A 21,353-nucleotide genomic window follows, 5' to 3' on the forward strand; every position below is an offset into this window, starting at 1 on the left:
GCCAGGGTCAGGGCGAGGGTCAGGGATTGATCCCTGAAGCACTCCAAGTGCCCCAAGATGTCCTGGAAGAGAGCAGAGGAGGAAAGTGTGATAGGAATTTTGAGGTCTTAGATATATGGTAATGTTCATAAGCGTACCAACTAAGCATGTACATAGATCAGCACAGGAAGACCGACCTGGAACCATTTTGAATCCTAAACTGAGCAAATGTTTTCTCTGCAAGGTCAAAGTGGGAAACCTCCCCATTGTCTCTTTCCTCACAAATCCTGTCTTAAGGGCACATTTAAGATATGAACAGGGTGTGAGCCTGTGACCTGGCCCAGGAACTAAGTATTTATCACTACAAAAGAATGGCCAGGCTCCCCAGGCAATCCAGTCAAGTAACCTGCCAGACAGGAGATAAACAACGACAGGAGAAAAACAACATTCAAATTTCTGTTTTAGACCGCCTTTTCTGTGATGTAGGTATGATGTATCTGAGGGGTGGTCTTAGGTTACACCCCTTCTGTGATATATGTATGATGTTTCTGGGAGTGGCCTTGACTCCAAGGTGAGCAATTTAAAATGTCTATATAAGGGCGGACACACCTTGATTTTGGGTCCTCCTTTCCTGCGTGTGAGGGGAGCACCCTGTTGCAACAGTTCAATAAAGATCAGGCTTACTAGCTGCTTTGCTTCTCAGTATTCTCTGGTTGGCCTCTGTTATCTTCTCCTACCAATAGGGAACCTTTGTAAAGACTCTATATGGGCTCTTGGATATCCCACAAGGGAAAAGGGCAATTTTTGTTGACAACAAAAGTCAGCTCTTTTATGGAATTGGCAACCCCATGCCCTAAGCCGGCAGGGTCCTCCCCAAAGCCCCTCCCCTCCCTACCCCACCTCTCCATGGGGGTCCCTCCCCAGAACGGCCTCTGCTGTCGGGTGCTTGGACACCTGAAGGGTGGGTGTAATCTTCGATACCTCTCTCTCCATGGAGGCGCAGATTGCAGCTATAACAAAGGCGGCATTTTTCATCTCCGCCAAGCTGAGCAGTTGGCTCCTTACCTCTCTCGCCCTGACCTAGCCACTGTGATCCACGTGACGGTCACCTCCATACTGGATTATTGTAACTCGCTCTACGTGGGGCTGCCCTTGAGACTGACCCAGAAACGGGGGGGGGGGGCGCTAGGGGCACATTGGAAGATGGCCAACAATACCATCTCTCTGGCTCACACAAGGTAATTAAGAGGCTAATATGGGAGTAATTAGCCTCCTGGCTTTTCCCAAGGAGAATGGGAAAACGCTGCCTCGTCCGCGGATGCCTATAAATCACCCTTGAGTTTGAAAGAAGGAGGGGGTGAGGGCACTGGACGGAAAGCCCTTGTGTGAGTTTAGGCTCTCCCGGATGCTGCTTCTGATCGCGACCCTAGTTGCATGACTCAAGATAAACAATTGGAGAAGAGTAAATGCACATGCTTCAAGCGAAAGAAAGGGAGTATTGATTGCTAATTGAATCGACCTCTGATAAGCTGAGTGACGGGTTGGATTGAACAGAAAACTACATCAAAAGAAGACTACATCAAAGAAGCACAGCTATGTCGGTATGTGAAATGGAGCGGAAAGGAAGGGAAAAACTTTTCTTTTTTTCTCTGTGTGATTTACCTAACAACCCCTCCCTAAGAAGAACCGTCGCACGACCGATAGCAAATGAGATGGAATAATAAACTGTGTGGAAATGAATTATTAACCAGAGGCTTTGTTTCGTGGAAGATCTGGAAAGGAATTGAGACAGGCTTTGTTGCAGGATCTACGGTCAAGAGGGGGAGGAAGACGCGGCTTTGCTATTATATCTGAATTCTACGTTTGTTCTGGCAAGAACTCCCCTGAAAAGACTGATGTTGGAGCAACAGGTCTGGGAAAGTTAATGAGCAGGCGCTTAGACTGTATTTTACGGGAAATGCTGAAATGGCGTCTGCCGTTCGAACAGGACCTTTGGATTAATGTTAAAATCCACACAGGACTACAACAATGTTTGTTTCAACTCGCTTGTGGAGACTCTCAGATGTTATAAAGAAAGGGGGGAACAAAAAACGATAACAACAAGAAGTTTGGAAGACAATTTGTAAAGGATAATAACAAAGAGATGGAAAGATAGAACTGTGAACATCAAAGCAGCAGAAATATGAGAGCTTTCTGAGCTTGGAGCATGGGTACCCCCAACAAAAATTTAAAATTCGGCTAAATATTTGGAAATATTTGGAGTTTATTATGCATTGGTATAATTTGGAATTAATGTGATTTGATTAGTTTGTTAATAAAAATTATTTTAAAAAGAAAGAGAGACTGACCCAGAAACTCCAGCGGGTGCAGAATGCCGCGGCGAGACTCCTTACGGGGTCCTCGCTGCGAGATCACATTCACCCGGTGCCATACCAGCTGCACTGGCTCCCGGTGGAGTACAGGATCAGGTTTAAGGTGCTGGTTTTAACCTTTAAAGCCCTATACGGCCTAGGACCCTCATACCTACGGGACCGCCTCTCCTGGTATGTCCCACAGAGGAACTTACGGTCTTCAAATAAAAACATCCTGAAGGTCCCAGGCCACAGAGAGGTTAGGCTGGCCTCAACCAGAGCCAGGGCTTTTTCGGCTGTGGCTCCGATCTGGTGGAACGCTCTGTCCCAAGAGACTAGGGCCCTGCGGGACTTGACATCTTTCCGCAAGACAGAGCTGTTCCACCAGGCCTTTGGCCAAGGCACAGCCTGACTCCCTCCTTTGGCAATCTTTGCAGAGCTGTGGCCCAATGGTTGCCATCGGTTTGATTTGAATTAATTTTATAATGAAGAAGATTGGAAAAAGTTCAAAGACTATTTACAGAAATATTGTAAAATTAATGAATGTTAGAATGATGTTGGATAGAAACTAAGTGGTTTTCAGCTGTAATGTTATAAGGGGATATGAAAAAATGGACTATTATTAGGCAAAAATCTAATGTTACAATACTTTAAGATTGAAGACTAGGATAAACAAAGAGGGGAGGGATTTGCTGAACTAACAAACTGAATTGGAACACAGAAAAGGGAGGCGTGAGGAGGTCCGGGAAATAAGCAAATGAAAGATAAGTGATTGAAAGACTGAATTGTTTTTAACTATTTTTATTTTGTATTTTTCTTTTTCCTTTTTCTATTTTGTAATATTTTGAAAATCTTAATAAATATCTTTAAAAAAATAAAAATATAATGAATGATTTTAGAGTGTTGTGTTGTGTTATGTTGTACTGTTGTACTGTTTTATTGTTGTTAGCCGCCCTGAGCCCGGCTTCGGCTGGGGAGGGCGGGATATAAATAAAATTTATTATTATTATTATTATTATTATTATTATTATTATTATTATTATTATTATTATTATTATTATTATTATAGAGGTGTCTCAGGGCAGCTGCCTGGCAGCTCTGCATCACCTGGAGCAAGAGGTCTTGTTCTGGCTCCAGCAAAAGTCATGCTGTCAGTTCCTCGCAACTGAGAGTCCTGGCAGCGGGGAGGAGGTCTTTGGGATCCTCTCCCTCATATCTGTCAACTTTTCCCTTTCCTTGCGAGGAATCCTATTCGGAATAAGGGAATTTCCCTTAAAAAAGGGGAAACGTTGACAGCTATGCTCTCCCTACTCTTGTTTCCTCCAATACTCAGCATTGCTGGATGAAGAAAGCCTGTGGCACATCTTCAGGAAGAGAAAAACAAGTAATAAATGAAATAAGAAGCGAAATAAGAAACTGAGAAAATAAGAATCCACTGATTGCCTCGCCTTGTCCTCCGTCAACTGCCACCAACTGCTCTCTCCTCCACTCGCCTCACTGCTAACCCAAAATGGCCGCCTGCAAGTCTGTGGTCCTTGTCACCATGGCAACCCCCCTCACCTGGACCTGGGCCCACCTGGCTCCACCTATTGGGAGATGATCTATAATGAAATAAAAAAATGTTTAAGATAACCTTTGTTAAAAGACCAGAAGTGTTTTTATTAATGTTATGGAAAGGGTGAATGTCTTCTAGACTTCTCTGGTGTCACCAGAAGAGTAAGCCGTTCTTTTCAGTTAGGTCTGTTCTCAACTGCAGAGGATGAGTAGCCTTGGGAGCCTCTTGGGGAGATGGAAGTGATGAAAGGACTGAATCCATGGGGGAGAGCTACTTGCTCTGAGATGGGAGAACCTTCGGGCAAAGGCCAGCAGAGAAGGGATGCTGTTGGCTGCTGGTTTCTGTTCCTCCCCACTTTCCCAAAGGGCGTAACATCGGAGGTCCTGCGGGAGGAAAGATCGTCTTGGAGTCAGGGGCCAATTTGGGCCAAAGCGGCCCCCACTGCCCCCACCACGGAGTCCCTGGCACTCCTGGACCATGAGGGCTGCAGATTTTGGTCTTGGACCAAATTGGGGGCCAAACTGTCAATATTTCATTCTCCCATTGCTAGTGTAACATGATATCCATGTTTACACCTTCTGTACTGTCTGTGTAAGAATGGAAGTCAGTCTGTAAATCACTTTCATCCTTTGTTTTCTTTTACTCTGACCGAGGAGGAGACGGCTGTGGAAGACAGCTCACACCATGTTTCTTTGTTATTTACCGCTGTAAATAAAGCTTGATATCACATTCCAACACAGTTTGCAGCACATCTGCAAAGAGAAGGACATGGGGACAGGTGAGTCCATCCCTGAACACCTGGCAAGGCTATTCCAAGAGTTTTCTCCTGGATTCCAAGTCCTACTGCAGGGGAGGAGGGACACCCCAGGCCTTGGGGGCTAATCCTGGCCTCCTTCTACCAGAATGTGGTTCCCCACGCTAACGAAACGCTATAAGCAACGTTACGCTATTAGCAACCCTGGAGATTCCACCTGCCTCTTTTGAAAGGAGAACACTCACCTGATCAGTTATAATAATAATAATAATAATAATAATAATAATAATAATAATAATAATAATAATATACCCCGCCCATCTGGCTGGGTTTCCCCTGCCACTCTGGGCGGCCTCCAACAAAATATTATAATACAATAGTCCATCAAATATTAAAAGCTTCCCTAAACATAAAAATAACAACAATCCATTTTCAGTCCATTGAATTAGCAATTAAGCATTTCTGGAAAGGGATATAATATACTTTTGTATATTAGCATAAAAAGCATGCATAAGAACGTATTACTCATTTATGATGAGAATAGGATTTATTTCTTTTGACCCTCGCTGGGTTCCTCCTTGGCAGCCACTTCGATTGTTTCAGCAGGGCTAGAACTCAGGACCCGCTGCCTTGAGGGACATCTAAGAGCAGTTTGGCAGGGGAAAGGTCTCCCTTGGGAGGTGGTGGACTCTCCTTCCTTGGAGGTTTCTAAGCAGAGATCGGACGGCCATCTGCCATGGATGCTTTAGCTGAGATTCCTGCATTGCTGGGGGTTGGACTAGATGACCCTGGGATCCCCTCCTATCTCTCCACTCCTGAATTCCAGGAGGAGCTTCCTTGCCTCCTGCAAAGCCCTTTTCCCTGCAAGCTCTTCCTCTGGTTTCTGGCCAAGGGAGGGAGATGCTCAGAGTCCAGCCAAGAGCCTCACCCCCAAAAGGATATCTGGGCATTGGCGTAGCCAGGGGGGCAGCTGCCCCCTAAATCCATAAAAAATAATAAGAATCTGAGGTTCTGCCAAGCGAGAGAGGGCTGAGCTGGAGGGACTTGGCTTGGCAAGGGTTAAAGGGAAGTGAGCTGCCTTCCTAGAGAGGCCAGGAAGCAAGGGGGGCCAGGTCCTCCAGAGCCAAGGCGCCTCCCTCCCCAGTCCTTCCCTTGCTTTGGGGTCTCTCCTGCAAGGGCTGCATCTGGTGAGTCTCCTCTCTCTCCCCCCAGAGGGTGCAGTGGGGAGACGGGGGGGGGGGGTCCCAGGGCTGCAGCAGGGGAGGATGCCTGGGGGGCCTGATCAGGGAGGGGCCACGTCTGCCACGCTCTCCTTCCTGGAGATCACAGGATCCCAAACTCATTTGGCCCTCCGCCCCCCCCTTCAGAAAAAATATTTCCCCTCTTTAAACAAAGGAGTCCCTGGGACTTTTACTCTGTGTGACATCGCTCAGCCTCATTGCACAACCGAGGAAACATCTGCAAGTGGTTTTCCAAAGCTGGACGAGGAGGTGGACTAGCCTGCCCCCGCAAAAAAACCCACGAGGAGGGAGGAAGTTAAGGTGGGAGAGAAAGCCCAGGGATAAAGAGAGGGATCCCAGCCCATAGTCTGGCTGCTGCATTGCAGACCAGTTTCCCCAGTCGTCTCCCAGGGCAGCTCCCCACGGAGGCCACTGCAGCAATCCCCTCGCACCCAGAGCATGGCATCCCAGGACCACATACTCTCTGTCCCAAAGAGATTGTTGCTGGCAAAGCAGCCGGAAATGGGCGCTGCTACTCACTGAGCCTCCAAGGACCTTGACATCAATGGCTGTGTGTGTGTTAAGCTATCTAGTGGAATAATAATAATAAATTACCCGCCTAAATTTCAAGGGAGATGTCTTTGGCCCTGCCAATTTGGCCCATAGAGGATTGGTCAGATACATACCTGACCCTCAGAGCAAAGAAAAAGGGACCCCAGCCTAGGAGTCTGTCTGGAGAGCGGCAGAGAGTCCAAGTGCAAGAAAAGGAGACAGAAGCAGGGGAGTGGGGGTGGGGGTGGGGAGGAACTCCTGAGGACCCCCGGGTGAGGACCCCACTAGACCCAAAAATGACTCCCTTGTCAGTCAGTTCTGACTTCATGCATTGACTGGAAGGCAGCAGAAACCAGGTTGATTAATCTCCCAGAAATCCGTTCAGTTGCCTCCACATTTTGCTTTGCTAGAAGGCGAGAGACTTATTTCTTCTCCTCTTTCTCCTCTTTCTTTTCAAAAAGATAGCTCACGGTCTGGGATGCAGTGCAGTCCAGCCCTGGTTCCCAGCAAGACTCATCCATGCTTGCTCAGGGAAATATTTCTTTTCCTGTCCCAAAAATTTTGTAACAGAACAATGTATTTGCCTTGTAGGATTTGCTACAGCTTCTCATTACGACAGACAGAACTTGCCAGAAGACCAAAGGGTTCCTTCCGATCTCTCAAAGGCTTCCTGAGAGCACAAATGGAGGAGCAAGATTCAGCCGGCTCTGAAGCAGGAAGAGGCCATGCCAGCCAAACTGGGAGCAGTGAGGGATTCTGGGAAAACCCAGTGCAGAAGATCCTAGGTGAGGAGGACACCCTCTGCTCAGAGGTGCAGAGCCAGCAGTTGAGGCAGTTCTGCTGCCAGGAGGCCAAAGGACCCCGAGATGTTTGCAGCCGACTCTACCACCTTGACCATCAGTGGCTGAAGCCAGAAAGGCACACGAAAGCTGAGATGCTGGACCTGGTGATCTTGGAGCAGTTCCTGGCTGTCCTTCCCCCGGAGATGGAGAGCTGGGTGAGGGAATGCAGAGCGGAGACCAGTTCCCAGGCGGTGGCCCTGGCCGAAGGTTTCCTCCTGAGTCAGGCAGAAGAGAGAAAGCAGGTGAGAGAGACTTTCCTTTGGATACTCCCAAGGGGCTCCAAACAGGACAGAGAACATCCCATAATGGGCTGCTGATGGCCCATCCGTTTTCTGGGAAAGCATCCATGGAATGAGATCTCACACCCTTCAAGTCTTTGTCATTCTCTTTCTAGTATTTCTCCCCATTCTCTGTTTTGAATCCTTGTTTCTTTTTCAGGGAAAGGATCTCTTTGCAGAAATGGACTTGGATTCCTGTGAGGCAGAGAGGCCTCCGTTGGACACCAGAGAGAGGCCACTGGGTAAGGAGGAAGGTGGTTTTTCTCCGTTTGGTCTCATTCTGTTGGTTTTCCAACTCATCTGTGAGTTGTTTTCATCTTGTTTTGGGGGGAGATAGTTGGGAACAAGGGTCCAGAGGAGGGGAGATGTATTTCTGCACCACAAACATATGAAATGGGCACAAACGTCCAAATGTTCTCAGTAGGTAAGGCTTTCTCAAAAGCCCATCTGTAGTAAGAGATGCCGTGTTTCACCTGTGAGAGAAGCAGGCACTCCAGGCGTCCTGATCACCTTTTTTCTCTTGCAGGTGACAGAGTGATGCCGGCAAGACTTCCTGATCCATCTTTTCATGGGGACAGAAGGGAAGCAGCGGGTGTGGAACGAGATCAGGTCAGGGGAAGCTGCCTTGTGGGGACAGAGGCTGAGGGATGGAGCAGTGTCATGGACCGGTTGGGCACAGAGGAATGGTGGGAGGAAGCAGCTGGGGAACCAGGAAGGGAAGATGGCTGAGAGCCCAAGAAGTAGAGGTAGAAGAAGGACTGGCGGTCAGAGGGAGAAGAGGGAGAAGCCAAGTGTCCCTTATTTGAAGGGACAGTCCCTTATTCCAGCGCCATGGCCCGCTGCTGTCCCTTATTGATAGATGTCCCTTAAATGTCCCTTAAATGATGTCCCTTAAATTTCAAAGGAAGAAGCTCCTCTCTCCTCCCTCCCTTCCCGCCAGGGAGGAGGGAGGCTCCAACTGTGTTGCTTGGCTGTGTTGCTCACCCAATAAGAAGTCTAAGAACGACTGGGGGGTGGAGCTTGCATGCCTTGTGTGTGGCTAGTTAATGCAAGCTGAGGGTGTTTTTGAATGCTGGACGCCATTTTGTTGCATGTGCTGCTGCAAACTTTGCAGTGCAAAGCCAGGCCGGAGAGCCATCTTAAGTTGAGGCTGCATAGGCCTTGTGGTGCATGTGATTCAGATTCGATTCAGTTGAACCTCTGGTTACAAAGTTGGTTGGACAGTGTTCTCGAAGCTACCCAGCATGAGTTTGACCAGACTGCAGGAGGACAGGAAGACTGGAGTGCCTGGAACAGGTGAGGCTGCAGGTCCCTTATTTTGTTATTTTGGCTGCTGGACCTTATTTTCAAATCTGTAGGTTGACAGCTATGGCCTTGTGGGCGGGGAGGGGGGGTTGCAGTGACATGGTCAGATCACTTCCTGGTGCAACTGGACTTCTCCGCGACCCTTCCCCTCTGCAGGGAGGTGGGACCGATTCAGATGGTCCACCCCCGCCACTTAATGGATCCAAATGGTTTCCAGAGAGTGGTAGGGGATGCTTTATCCCATGTTGATGGCCTTTCAGCTGATTCCCTGGTGGCACGCTGGAATGTGGAGTTAACCAGGGCTGTTGACTGTTTGGCTCCGAAGCGCCCTCTTCGATTGCATGGAGCCTGGACAGCCCTGTGGTTTTCCACGGATCTGAGGGCAATGAAACAATCGCTGAGACGGCTCGAGCGCTGGTGGCGGATAACTCATTCTGAAGCTGACCGGACACGGGTTAGAGCTCAATGCCGAGCCTACCAAGTGGCGGTAGCGATGGCGAAGAAGACTTTCTTGGCCGCCTCTATTGCATCTGCAGAAAGCAGCAGCAGGAGACTTTTTCAGGTGGTTCACAATTTAGCGGAACCACTTGCTACATCGGGGCCAAGTATGGGCCACATGATCTCCTGCAATGATTTTGCAAAGTTTTTTTCCAGATAAAGTCGCAGAGATTCAGGAAGAGGTAGACTCCACCGTGGCAGCAGGGCCGAGGCAGGAGAGTGCTAGAGCCCTGTCTAGTCAACTTGCGTGGGATCAATTCCATTCTGTTACCTCTGAGGATGTGGACAGGCTGCTTGGACGAGTGAGACCAACCACCTGTCTCCTTGATCCTTGCCCATCCTGGCTTATAAAAGCTAGCCGGGAAGGGCTGGGCGATGGGCTTCGTGGGGTGGTGAATGCTTCCCTCCGTGAGGGAGCCTTCCCAGACCCGCTGAAAGAGGCGGTTATTAAACCGTTTCTTAAAAAACCATCTTTAGATGCGGCCACGATGGCCAACTATCGCCCAGTCTCAAATCTTCCATTCTTGGGCAAGGTGATTGAGCGAGTGGTTGCTGAACAACTCCAGGCACGCCTGGAAGAAGCGGACCATTTGGATCCCTTCCAGTCAGGATTCAGGCCTCATCATGGGGACTGAAGCTGCCTTGGTTGCACTGGTCGATGATCTCTGGCGGGCTAGGGACAAAGGTAAGAGCTGTTTCATATTTCTGCTGGCTCTCTCAGCAGCGTTTGATACAGTCGACCATAACATACTTCTGGACCGTCTTGAGGGGCTGGGAGCTGGGGGCACTGTCATACAGTGGTTCCGCTCCTTCCTCCTGGGCCGTGTTCAGAAAGTGGGGGGGGGGATGTGGTGGGTGGTAGTGTTCAGACCCCTGGGCTCTCACTTGTGGGGTGCCTCATGGTTCCGTCCTCTCCCCCATGCTTTTCAACATCTACATGCAGCCGCTGGGAGAGATCATCAGGGGCTTTGGGCTGGGTGCACATCAGTATGCGGATGATACCCAGCTATACCTCTCTTTCAAATTGGACCCAGTGAAGGTGGTGAAAGTCCTGTTTGAAAGTCCTGTTGGAGGATGGATGGCGGCTAACAGATTGAGGCTGAATCCTGACAAGACAGAAGTACTGTTTTTGGGGGACAGGAGGCGGGCAGGTGTGGGGGGACTCCCTGGTCCTGAATGGGGTAACTGTGTCCCTGAAGGACCAGGTGTGCAGCCTGGGAGTCATTCTGGACTCACAGCTGTCCATGGAGGCACAGGTCAATTGTCTGTCCAGAGCAGCTGTTTATCAGCTCCATCTGGTACGCAGGCTGAGGCCCTCCCTGCCTGCAGACTGTCTCACCAGAGTGGTGCATGCCCTAGTTATCTCTCGCTTAGACTACTGCAATGCGCTCTATGTGGGGCTACCTTTGAAGGTGACCCGGAAACTACAACTAATCTAAAATTTGGCAGCTAGACTGGTGACTGGGAGTGGCTGCCGAGACCATATAACACTGGTCCTGAAAGACCTGCATTGGCTCCCAGTACGTTTCCGAGCACAATTCAAAGTGTTGGTGCTGACCTTTAAAGCCCTAAAAGGCCTTGGTCCGGTACACCTGAAGGAGCGTCTCCACCCCCATCGTTCTGCCCGGGCAATGAGGTCCAGTGCTGAGGGCCTTCTGGCGGTTCCCTCGCTGCGAGAAGCCAAGTTACAGGGAACCAGGCAGAGGGCCTTCTCGGTAGTGGCACCCGCCCTGTGGAACGCCCTCCCACCAGATGTCAAAGAGAAAAATAACTACCAAACTTTTAGAAGACATCTAAAGGCAGCCCTGTTTAAGGAAGCTTTTAATGTTTAATAGATTATTGTATTTTAGTGTTTTGTTGGAAGCCACCCAAAGTGGCTAGGGAAACCCAGCCAGATGGGCAGGGTATAAATAATTTTTTTTATTATTATTATTATTATTATTATTATTATTATTAACAAGAAGGAAGTAACAGAGCATTGTGTAGCAGATCATATTTCTGCTGTCTCAGAGGAGGACATTTCCCTTTTTCTTTTAGGGTCCAGCGTGCTTTGAAGATGTCGCTGTTCCTTTCACGGACGAGGAGTGGGCATTGCTGGATCCTGACCAGAGAGCTCTGCATAAGGACGTCATGGAGGAGAATCGTGGAATCGTGGCCTCTCTTGGTAAGGCTCCCTGTGATATCGTCATATCAGTCTGGAAATTCAAAAAATACCTCTATGGGAACAACCTCATATATTCTCACAGAGCTCAACAGCGCCCCCTATAACACCTGGGAACCTAACACCCCCACCCCCAGTTTTTCCTTTGAACAACCTTCCTGAAATTATACCTTTTTCTACCAGGATTGGGCTGGTCTGAACTTCCCAGGCCATCTTCACTGTCAGCTTCAGAATTGTTAGGAAAGCTAAGTAGCTTCAGGTTTTTGTTTTTGCTCCTGTCAGTCTTGGGTTGACCAAAGAGCCGACTGGCAGCGAAGCTCAGGTGCTGCCAGCCAGAGAAGAAGCAGGCCTAGGGAGAGGAGAGGTAGCAGCAGAAGACAGAGAGGAGGGGGAGAGGAACTGTCATCTGAGCTCTGAACAAAGGGGAGAAGAAAAAGAGAGACAGAGTGACAGACAGCTGTGTGAGAGCTACAGGAGTGAGTCAGACGCTGGAATGCAGGAAGCATTCTCTGCCAAATTTAAAGATACTGGAAGAGAAGGTGGGGGCTTCCTTGCTGGAGAAGGGGGAGGAGCTCAGTCCGGGCAACTCCATCTTGTGGGGAGGACGATGAGTAGAGGAGCTCCGTCCAAGTTTGTTGTTTTAGCAATAAATCTGAAATTATTAACAGAGTCGTCTCACGTTTGTGGGAGAGACCAAGCTATAACAAGGACTGACATTGGAGATGGAGGGATGCCATGACTGGGCCAAACAAAATCCATCCCAGAGAAGAGCTAGGCTTATGGAATCTCAGGTAGTAGTAGCAGTGATGAGGATGAGGATGATACAGTGGTACCTCGGTTTACAAACTTAAGCTTTTCCAGAACAGGTACCACTGTAGTAATAATAATACTTTTTATTTCTACCCTGCCGATAATAATAATAATCTGATTCCATATAAAAAGAACATTTAACTTTAAAATGAACAACTTATAATAGTGGCCAAAATTGTGGAAAGCTTTTGTGAAAAGTGTATTTCTGAGGTTTGATGGCTCATAACACCACTTTCGTGTGGAGTAATACCATAAAATTAAAGAGCAATGGAAATATATTTTAATGAAAAATGTAATGCAATGACTTTTATGAAGGAGTATTTATTAGAACAGCATTCATAAAGAAAATACGTGAAACCTTTGGTAACCATTGGTAACCTTTAGCGTTCATTATGGCCTTACAACGCCTTCCCATGAAGTGAACCACGTTTTTAGTTCTGCACCTGTAAGAATGTGAAACCAAGACTGAATTATTGCCTCTGTTAATTGGGCTTTATTGCTGGGTTACTTCTGACTAACAAGTTTCTTTCAAGTATTTCATTTATGTATTTGGGGGCATTTACATTCCCATTAATGACGCAAATTCTGCCCACACCTTTTGCTGCCATACAACCCCAGATCATCACACTATCTGGGTGTTTCATGGTCGGTGTAATGCAAGTAGCATGTAAATCTTCTCTGATTCTTCTCATGTATTTCATGCCATCACTACCAAGCAAGGAGATTTGGGTCTCATCGCTCCAAATAACACTGTCCCATTGTTCCACTGTCCAGTTAACATGGGTTTAATCTTTTCAACCTTTGCTTGAGAGATAACAATGGCTTTTTCCTTAGAATTCTAACATTTGGAGCAGTCCTAGCACTCAACTTCACATTGCATCTCGCCATGTCATCTTGTATACACCCAGATTACATTTTTCTGTCATGTAGGGACAGTCTCTCCATTCTTCGATCGTCACTTGCCTTTGTGCACCTCTTCCTGCCTTTACCAGTCTGATTTTGTAGTGCCTGAGTCTCCTTATACCTCTTCAAAAATATAGAAAGGCCAGTTTTGGTTATGTTTTCCCCAATCTCTCTTCAAATTTCTTCATAATTGTAGCCTTGTTCACTTAATAGTACTATTTTACATCGCTTTCTGGGTGACCCGTCAACTCTTTGTGCCATTTCTATAATTTTATTATGTTTTACAACCTCACTAAATGAAAGAACACAAAAAAACCAACCAACTTGATAGCAATCACGTAACACACTGACAAAAGTCAACCAAAGCAAGTTGTGCTTCCTTTTTCTGGTTATGTGACTATAACATTTGATAAAATGCGAGTAATTGAACAAACTTGCATTCTTGATGGATTGCATTCTTGATTAAATTATCTTTCCATTGATATACCATTTTATGCTATTCCTATAAAAGAAGTGGTGTTATGAGCTATCAAACCTCTGAAACACACTTTTTTCCAAAAGTCTTCCACAATTTTGACCACTACTGTATATTAAACAAACCAACATTCAACAACTCATCAGAATCTAATAATAAATATGTTGGTTAATGACAAACAACACAGGTAATGAACACCCCCCCAACTTCCTTCAGTTCTTCTCCATTTGTTCCTGAGGCTCTAATCCCTTTTTGTCTCCATTGCAGATTGTGATGAATCGGAAATCGAGAACAAAGGTGACCACGATAAAATCCCCAGAGAGGAGAAACCATGTAAAAATTTGGAGTGTGGAGAAAGCTGCAGTCAGAGCTCCCATTCCACTTCCCATCAACAAAATCTCATTGGAAAGAAACTCTATCACTGCATGGAATGTGGAAAGAGCTTCAGTCACAGCTCCAATCTAATTTCCCATCAAAGAATTCATACAGGGGAGAAACCCTATCAGTGTGTGGAATGTGGAAAGAGCTTCAGTCACAGACACAGTCTCACCTCCCATCAAAGAATTCATACAGGGGAGAAACCCTATCAGTGTGTAGAATGTGGAAAGAGCTTCAGTCACAGCCACTGTCTCACCTCCCATCAGAGAATTCATACAGGGGAGAAACCCTATCAGTGTGTGGAATGTGGAAAGAGCTTCAGGAAGAACTCCCATCTCACTTCCCATCAAATAATTCATACAGGAGAGAAACCCTATCAGTGTGTGGAATGTGGAAAGAGCTTTAGGAAGAAGGACAAACTCACTTCCCATCAAATAATTCATACAGGAGAAAAACCTTATCAGTGTGTGGCATGTGGAAAGAGCTTCAGGAAGAAGGACAAACTCACTTCCCATCAAAGAATTCATACAGGAGAAAAACCCTATCAGTGTGTGGAATGTGGAAAGAGGTTCAGGACACGCTACGAACTCACTTCCCATCAAAGAATTCATACAGGGGAGAAACCCTATCAGTGTGTGGAATGTGGAAAGCGCTTCAGTCAGAGCTCCTCTCTCACTTTCCATCAAAGAATTCATACAGGGGAGAAACCCTATCAGTGTGTCGAATGTGGAAAGAGCTTCACTGATAGCTCTTCTCTCACTTCCCATCAAAGAATCCATACAGGGGAGAAACCCTATCAGTGTGTCGAATGTGGAAAGAGCTTCAGTCATAGCTCCTCTCTCACTTCCCATCAAAGAATCCATACAGGGGAGAAACCCTATCAGTGTGTCGAATGTGGAAAGAGCTTCACTGATAGCTCCTCTCTCACTTCCCATCAAAGAATTCATACAGGGGAGAAACCCTATCAGTGTGTGGAATGTGGAAAGAGCTTCATTGTTAGCTCCGCTTTCACTTCCCATCAAAGAATTCATACAGGAGAAAAACCCTATCAGTGTGTGGAATGTGGAAAGAGCTTCAGGAAGAGCTCCGATCTCACTTCCCATCAAAGAATTCATACAGGGGAGAAACCCTATCAGTGTGTGGAATGTGGAAAGAGCTTCAGTCACAGTCAGAATCTCACTTCCCATCAAAGAATTCATACAGGAGACAAACCCTATCAGTGTGTGGAATGTGGAAAGAGCTTCAGTCACAGCCACCATCTCACTTCCCATCAAAGAATTCATACAGGGACAAAACCCTATCAGTGTGTGGAATGTGGAAAGAGCTTCACTGATAGCTCCTCTCTCACTTCCCATCAAAGAATCCATACAGGGGAGAAACCCTATCAGTGTGTCGAATGTGGAAGGAGCTTCAGTCATAGCTCCTCTCTCACTTCCCATCAAAGAATCCATACAGGGGAGAAACCCTATCAGTGTGTCCAATGTGGAAAGAGCTTCAGTCACAGCTCCTCTCTCACTTTCCATCAAAGAATTCATACAGGGGAGAAACCCTATCAGTGTGTGGATTGTGGAAAGAGCTTCAGTCAGAGCTCCTCTCTCACTTTCCATCAAAGAATTCATACAGGGGAGAAACCCTTTCAGTGTGTGGAATGTGGAAAGAGCTTCAGTCACAGCCAAAGTCTCACCTCCCATCAGAGAATTCATACAGGGGAGAAACCCTATCAGTGTGTGGAATGTGGAAAGAGCTTCAGTGTTAGCTCCGCTTTCACTTCCCATCAAAGAATCCATACAGGGGAGAAACCCTATCAGTGTGTCGAATGTGGAAAGAGCTTCAGTAAGAGCTGCTCTCTCACTTCCCATCAAAGAGTTCATACAGGGGAGAAACCCTATCAGTGTGTGGAATGTGGAAAGAGATTCAGTCAGAGCTCCTCTCTCACTTACCATCAAAGAATTCATACAGGAGAAAAACCCTATCAGTGTGTGGAATGTAGAAAGAGCTTCAGTGACGGCCGCAGTCTCACCTCGCATCAGAGAATTCATACAGGGGAGAAACCCTATCAGTGTGTCGAATGTGGAAAGAGCTTCAGTCAGAGCTCCTCTCTCACTTCCCATCAAAGAATTCATACAGGGGAGAAACCCTATCAGTGTGTCGAATGTGGAAAGAGCTTCAGTCACAGTCAGAATCTCACTTCCCATCAAAGAATTCATACAGGGGAGAAACCCTATCAGTGTGTCGAATGTGGAAAGAGCTTCGGGACGAGCTCCAATCTCACTTCCCATCAAAGAATCCATAAAACGGTCGAAAAAACCATTATACAGCTTTAGGAACAAGGCAGACGCACCTTTTTAACCAGGCTTTTGGCTGATTGACATCTAATGCCCTTTTTAATAGGTTTTTTTTTTTGTTTGTTTCTTGTTTCTTTTTATGCTGTAGCCATCCTGAGGCCTTTGGGTTTAGGGAATAGGTGCCAACTCTTAAAGGCCTAGGGGTCTTTGCTGCACCCCCCAATAAAATATTTAAGGATGCTACCCCCCAGCTTTGGTGTGTATTTTTCCAAACACAACCTTTTATTCTTCTGCAGCTTGCCATACAATTTCTCTTTCAATTTGCCCTCTTAAAAAAAAATAAATAAATAAACGCACAAAGGTCATGAGGAAAACAAAATACAAGAAAATACAAACGTGGACAGGTCCCATCTTTGCGGGTGAAGTGCAAAGGTTGCTTTAAAGCAAGGTTTCCCAAACTAGGGTCCCCAGCAGCTCCCGGACTACAGTTCCCATCATCCCTCCCCATTGGTCCTGCTAGCTAGGGATGATGGGAGTTGCAGTCCAAAAACAGCTGGAGACAAAAGTTTGCTTTAAAGGGAAAGTAGGCTGGCCCTGTGATACCCTCTGCTGGCTAATTGGAATTAATAGAGCGCAAAACTGAAGTTTGATTGGCATGTCAACCTTTAGGGAGCTTCTAGGTGCTTTCTGCGCCACCTAGAGTATGTCAGGAAAAAGCAGCAATGCAAAAGCCAGCTGCAGGTGGCTGGAATGCAAAACAGGATGTTGATGTCTGGAACTGTACTGTTGGGAAAAAGGGGCAGTCTATTCTCTGTACTGAGCACCGGATGTTAGCTCAGAGTGTCATCTGACCTGTACTGGAAGTACAGGGGTGGAGCTGTGACTCTACTGCCGGAGTCTGGAGGGTACAGACATGTTTCTCTGTACTGCTGAATGACAGGAATAAAAGACATGTAAATAGGACTCCTGTCTGTCTCTTTCCCCTCCCTGGGGGATGCAGGGAGGAGGAGGAGGGTGTGTTCTCTTCACGTTTGAGGAGGATCGCCGATTTGTGACCTTGCCTGTATCCTGCCGGGAGACGCAGATGGGAAGGTCAACAAGGATCTCAGCCAGATGCCTGGAGTGAGGCCAGTTACCTCTGACTGCGGCTGAGATTTCTGACATATGGTAGCAGTGTCGGTGGTTTCGATTCATCGGAAAACGACATGAGAGGTGGATGGATTGTTTGCCATCCTCTGCATGAAGGTAGATAACGTCTGAGAGCAGCCAGAAGCTGAACAGACGGCTGGACACCGAGAGGAGGTGTTTTCCACGCAACGGAGCCTAAGGTATGCTGAATTTTGGGCTAAAAGTGTGAATGCAGATTGATTCATTCTCTGGTTCACGGGAGCTGCGTTTTGAAAAAAACCAGCTCTGATAGAAGAGGCCTGCAGCTTGGAAGCTCAGCCTGCATTCCAGGAATTCTTGTGGTTGATAAGCTTTCCTGTTCAGAAATTGGAATGCACAGTTGCTAAGCGACGCCCGTCAGAGACGTGGAAAAGTACTGAGTGCGCAGCTGGCTCTGAGAGAGCCTGGGAAAGGCGAAACAAAACCACGGAGTGTTTTGGCTAACTTCGTTGCTGTGCAAGGACTGAGAAACTGCTCGCAGTTTTGCCTGCCAGAGAAGGCAGAAAACAACCCAGCAAAGGCTAGTGGATTTTAGCAAGGCTGGGAAGTGAGACTTGAGGCTTGGATTCAAAATGGATGCCAAGAAGGGGGGAGGCCTGCCTTATCCATCTCCCCTGACTAATGACAATTATTCATCTTGGTCTGTAAAGATGAAGGCCCTGCTGCAGAATCAGAGGCTTTATGGGGTGATTGAGAACCCCATCCCTGCAGCACCAACCAGAGGTTGGGAATCACAGAATGTGAAGGCCCGGACTGCTTTAATTCTGTGTGTCTCAGATGAGCAGCTTGTGCATATTCAGCATTTAGAATATGCGCAAGAGATTTGGGAAACGCTACGTAGAACACATCAGAGGGATGCTGGTTCTTCAGCGTTGCTGTATTTTGAGAAGTTGACCAATCTGAGGCTTGCGCCTGATGGAGATGTTCAAGCGCACCTGACAGAGATGAAATTTCTGCGCCAACAGATGGTGGAACGCAATTTCCGTCTACAGGAGGAAGTGTTTTGCTTCATGATGATCAACAGCCTTAGTCGGACTTACAAGGTTGTTGCCAGTCAGCTTGGTTCCCTACCGGCTCAGGATCTGACCTCGGAGAGGGTGTGTGCCGTCGTTCTGAATGAACACGACCGACTTGCTGCACTGGAAGTGAAGGACAGGGGGAGGGAAGAACAGAGTTCAAATTCCCCCACTGCTGAAGCTACTGAGGAGCGTGCTGTAGCTTTGAGCGCTGTCCAATGTTACAATTGTGGACAGACTGGGCATCTTCAGCAGAACTGTAAAAAGCCACGCCAGCCAAAAGGAGCCAAGAGCAGCTCTGCGAAGCCTGAGGCGTCAGGCAAAAGCCAGACCAAGTGCCAGGTGAAACCTGCAAAGGCTTTGATGTCGAAAGGAGCCACACCAGAGGTGGGAAACTCATTTGTTCTGGACACGGGTTGCACGGTTCACATGTGCCCACACAGAGAACTGTTTTCGATGTTTAAGAAGCAAAGCTTCGGTGTGAAGCAGGCCAATGGTCAGGAGCTGGAAGCGACCGGGATTGGGACTGTGCATCTTGAGAGTCTGAACTTGACTATAAACAATGTGTACTTGGTTCCTGAATTGCAGTTCAATCTGCTGAGTGTGTCACAGATTGCAAAGAAAGGACTGAGACTGTCCTATGGTGCTAAGAGCTGCAAGATCTACAAAGATGGAGAGTTGTATCTTTCTGCCAAAGAGAAAGATGGACTGTATTTGTTGACTTTTGATCAAAGTGATTACAGTGGTGCCTCGCAAGACGAAATTAATTCGTTCCGCAAGTCTCTTCGTCTTGCGAGTTTTTCGTCTTACGATGCATGGTTTCCCATAGGAATGCATTGAAAATCAATGCGTTCCTAGGGAAAAAGCCTTCAGACCAGGTCCGGGGACAGTCTGTCCCCGGACCTCTTCTGAAGGCTGGGGGGGCAAGGGCTTTTCTTCCCACCCCCAGCATTTTAAAAAACCCCGGGACAGCGGAGGACTTCTCCGCTGTCCGGGGCGATTTAAAAGCCCCTGGGAAGGCAGGCAGGGGGGACAAAGACTTTCGCCCCCCCGCCCGCCTTCAGAAGGTGTTCCCGCCCCCCCGCCCCCCTTCGGAACAGCGTTCCGAAGTGGGGCGGCTGGGGCAGGTGTTCCCGCCCCCCGCCCCGCTTCCGAACAGCGTTCCGAAGTGGGGCGGCTGGGGCAGGTGTTCCCGCCCCCCCGTTTCGGAACAGCGTTTTAAAATGCTGGGGGTCGGCAGCAAACGCTTCCCTCCCGACCCCCAGCATTTTAAAATCTCCACGGGTCCCGGGGAGATTTTAAAATGCTGGGGGTCGGCAGCGAACGCTTCCCTCCCGACCCCCAGCATTGTAAAATCTCACCGGGACACGGGGAGATTTTAAAATGCTGGGGGTCGGCAGCGAACGCTTCGCTCCCGACCCCCAGCATTTTAAAATCTCCCCGGGACAGGGGGAGTTTTTAAAATGCTGGGGGTCGGCAGCGAACGCTCCCGACCCCCAGCATTTTAAAATCTCCCCGGGACACGGGGAGATTTTAAAATGCTGGGGGTCGGCAGCGAACGCTTCCCTCCCGACCCCCAGCATTTAAAAATCTCCCCGGGACACGGGGAGATTTTAAAATGCTGGGGGTCGGCAGCGAACGTTTCGCTCCTGACCCCCAGCATTTTAAAATCTCCCCGGGACAGCAGAGACTTCCGACCCCGGGACACGGGGAGATTTTAAAATGCTGGGGGTCAGCAGCGAACGCTTCGCTCCCGCCCGCCACTATTTTAAGATCGCCCGGGGAGGCGGGGGGGAAGGCAGGCGGGGGGGAGCAAAGACTTTTGCCCCCTGCCGGCCTTCAGAAGAGGTCCTCTTCTGAAGGCCGGCTGTGGGCGAAAGTCTTTGCTCCCGACCGCCAGCATTTCCCTATGGGCTTTCGTCTTGCGATGCAAGCCCATAGGGAAATTCGTCTTGCGAAGCGCCTCCAAAACAGAAAACCCTTTCGTCTTGCGGGTTTTCCGTCTTGCGAGGCATTCGTCTTGCGGGGTACCACTGTACATGAAATGTAATTCTTCTGATTCTAACGCAATCTCTCTTGCAGGTGTGACCAAAACGGACACCAGGAAGGTGACCAAGAAGGTCGACAGGGCATTTCAGCGGGTGTATGCTGATGTGATTGGTCCTCTAGCACCATCTAGAGGCAATGCAAGATATTATCTTGTGTGTGTGGATTGTTTTACAAATTATGCTTGGGTTTTTATGATGCAGAAACCACAAGAGACCTTAGAAAGGTTTCAGGAGTTTTGTGACAAGGTTAAAAATGTGCATGATGCTAACATTGATTGTCTTTTCACAGATGAGAAGCAAATTTTTCTTTTACAGGATTTTCAGGAGTTCCTGCAGAAGAAAGGGATAAGACACAAGGTTGCTGTTTCACCGGAAGTGTGGAATAGGGGTGTCTGTGTGAGGGTGAACAAAGAGTTGCAAAAGGGGATGAATGCGCAATTGCTGAGTTCACATTTGCCACATGAATATTGGGCGGAGTCGTTAATGTCCTATGTTCACGTGTGGTTGAGAAAGGTCTCAAAAGAGTTGGGAAGTTCTTCTTTTGAGAAGCTGTTCAATAGAAAACCTTCGGTTGCCTATTTTAAGGTTTTCGGGTCTCATGTGAGAACAGAAGCTCCAGGTGGAGTGAAGAATGCCAGAGGCATTTTTGTGGGATATGAAAAGGGTCTCTACAGAGTAATTTTGTCGGAATCTGGTCAGGTGATTCTCACAAAGTTTCTAGAGAGTGCTCCGGAACAGGAGCGGGTAATTGTACACACATTTCCCACAGAGGGCAA

At 47.8% G+C, this 21,353-nt stretch overlaps 3 protein-coding genes and 1 long non-coding RNA gene across 6 annotated transcripts in view; 2 read left to right on the top strand and 2 right to left on the bottom strand.

Annotated features, from left to right (window-relative positions):
* Positions 1 to 4,013: 4,013 nt before the first annotated feature.
* LOC308588810 (uncharacterized protein) overlaps positions 4,014 to 21,353 on the bottom strand; it is a 218,927-nt gene continuing 201,587 nt past the window's right edge. The window contains exon 4 of the mRNA XM_081197495.1: positions 4,014 to 4,268. Within this exon, the coding sequence (XP_081053621.1) occupies positions 4,077 to 4,268 (192 nt within the window). The 3' untranslated portion in view covers positions 4,014 to 4,076. The remainder of the gene's footprint in view (positions 4,269 to 21,353) is intronic.
* The window catches only part of LOC308588715 (uncharacterized protein), an 81,366-nt gene continuing 64,653 nt past the window's right edge, over positions 4,641 to 21,353 (top strand). Inside the window, exon 1 of the mRNA XM_081197333.1 lies at positions 4,641 to 4,663. The gene's annotated coding sequence lies outside the window, so the exon portion shown is untranslated. The remainder of the gene's footprint in view (positions 4,664 to 21,353) is intronic.
* LOC308588711 (uncharacterized protein) lies at positions 7,028 to 16,596 on the top strand. 3 transcript variants are annotated; one of them, XM_081197316.1, is made up of 5 exons: positions 7,028 to 7,495; positions 7,692 to 7,773; positions 8,058 to 8,140; positions 11,372 to 11,498; positions 13,951 to 16,596. In XM_081197316.1, exons 1-5 carry the CDS (start codon positions 7,094 to 7,096, stop codon positions 16,383 to 16,385), a joined length of 3,129 nt encoding a protein of 1,042 aa, XP_081053442.1. In that variant the 5' UTR covers positions 7,028 to 7,093; the 3' UTR covers positions 16,386 to 16,596. The 3 variants fall into 3 exon arrangements, with proteins under 3 accessions (XP_081053442.1, XP_081053444.1, XP_081053443.1); XM_081197318.1 differs by lacking the exons at positions 7,028 to 7,495; positions 7,692 to 7,773; positions 8,058 to 8,140 and adding an exon at positions 8,391 to 8,827; XM_081197317.1 differs by lacking the exons at positions 7,028 to 7,495; positions 7,692 to 7,773; positions 8,058 to 8,140 and adding an exon at positions 9,515 to 10,019.
* Positions 16,691 to 21,353, bottom strand: part of LOC308588833 — a 127,399-nt gene continuing 122,736 nt past the window's right edge. The window contains exon 2 of the long non-coding RNA XR_014008908.1: positions 16,691 to 16,985. This is a non-coding gene — a long non-coding RNA (uncharacterized lncRNA). The remainder of the gene's footprint in view (positions 16,986 to 21,353) is intronic.

Source organism: Podarcis bocagei, assembly GCF_964188305.1.
Source record: "Podarcis bocagei genome assembly, chromosome: 6".
NCBI lineage: Eukaryota > Metazoa > Chordata > Lepidosauria > Squamata > Lacertidae > Podarcis > Podarcis bocagei.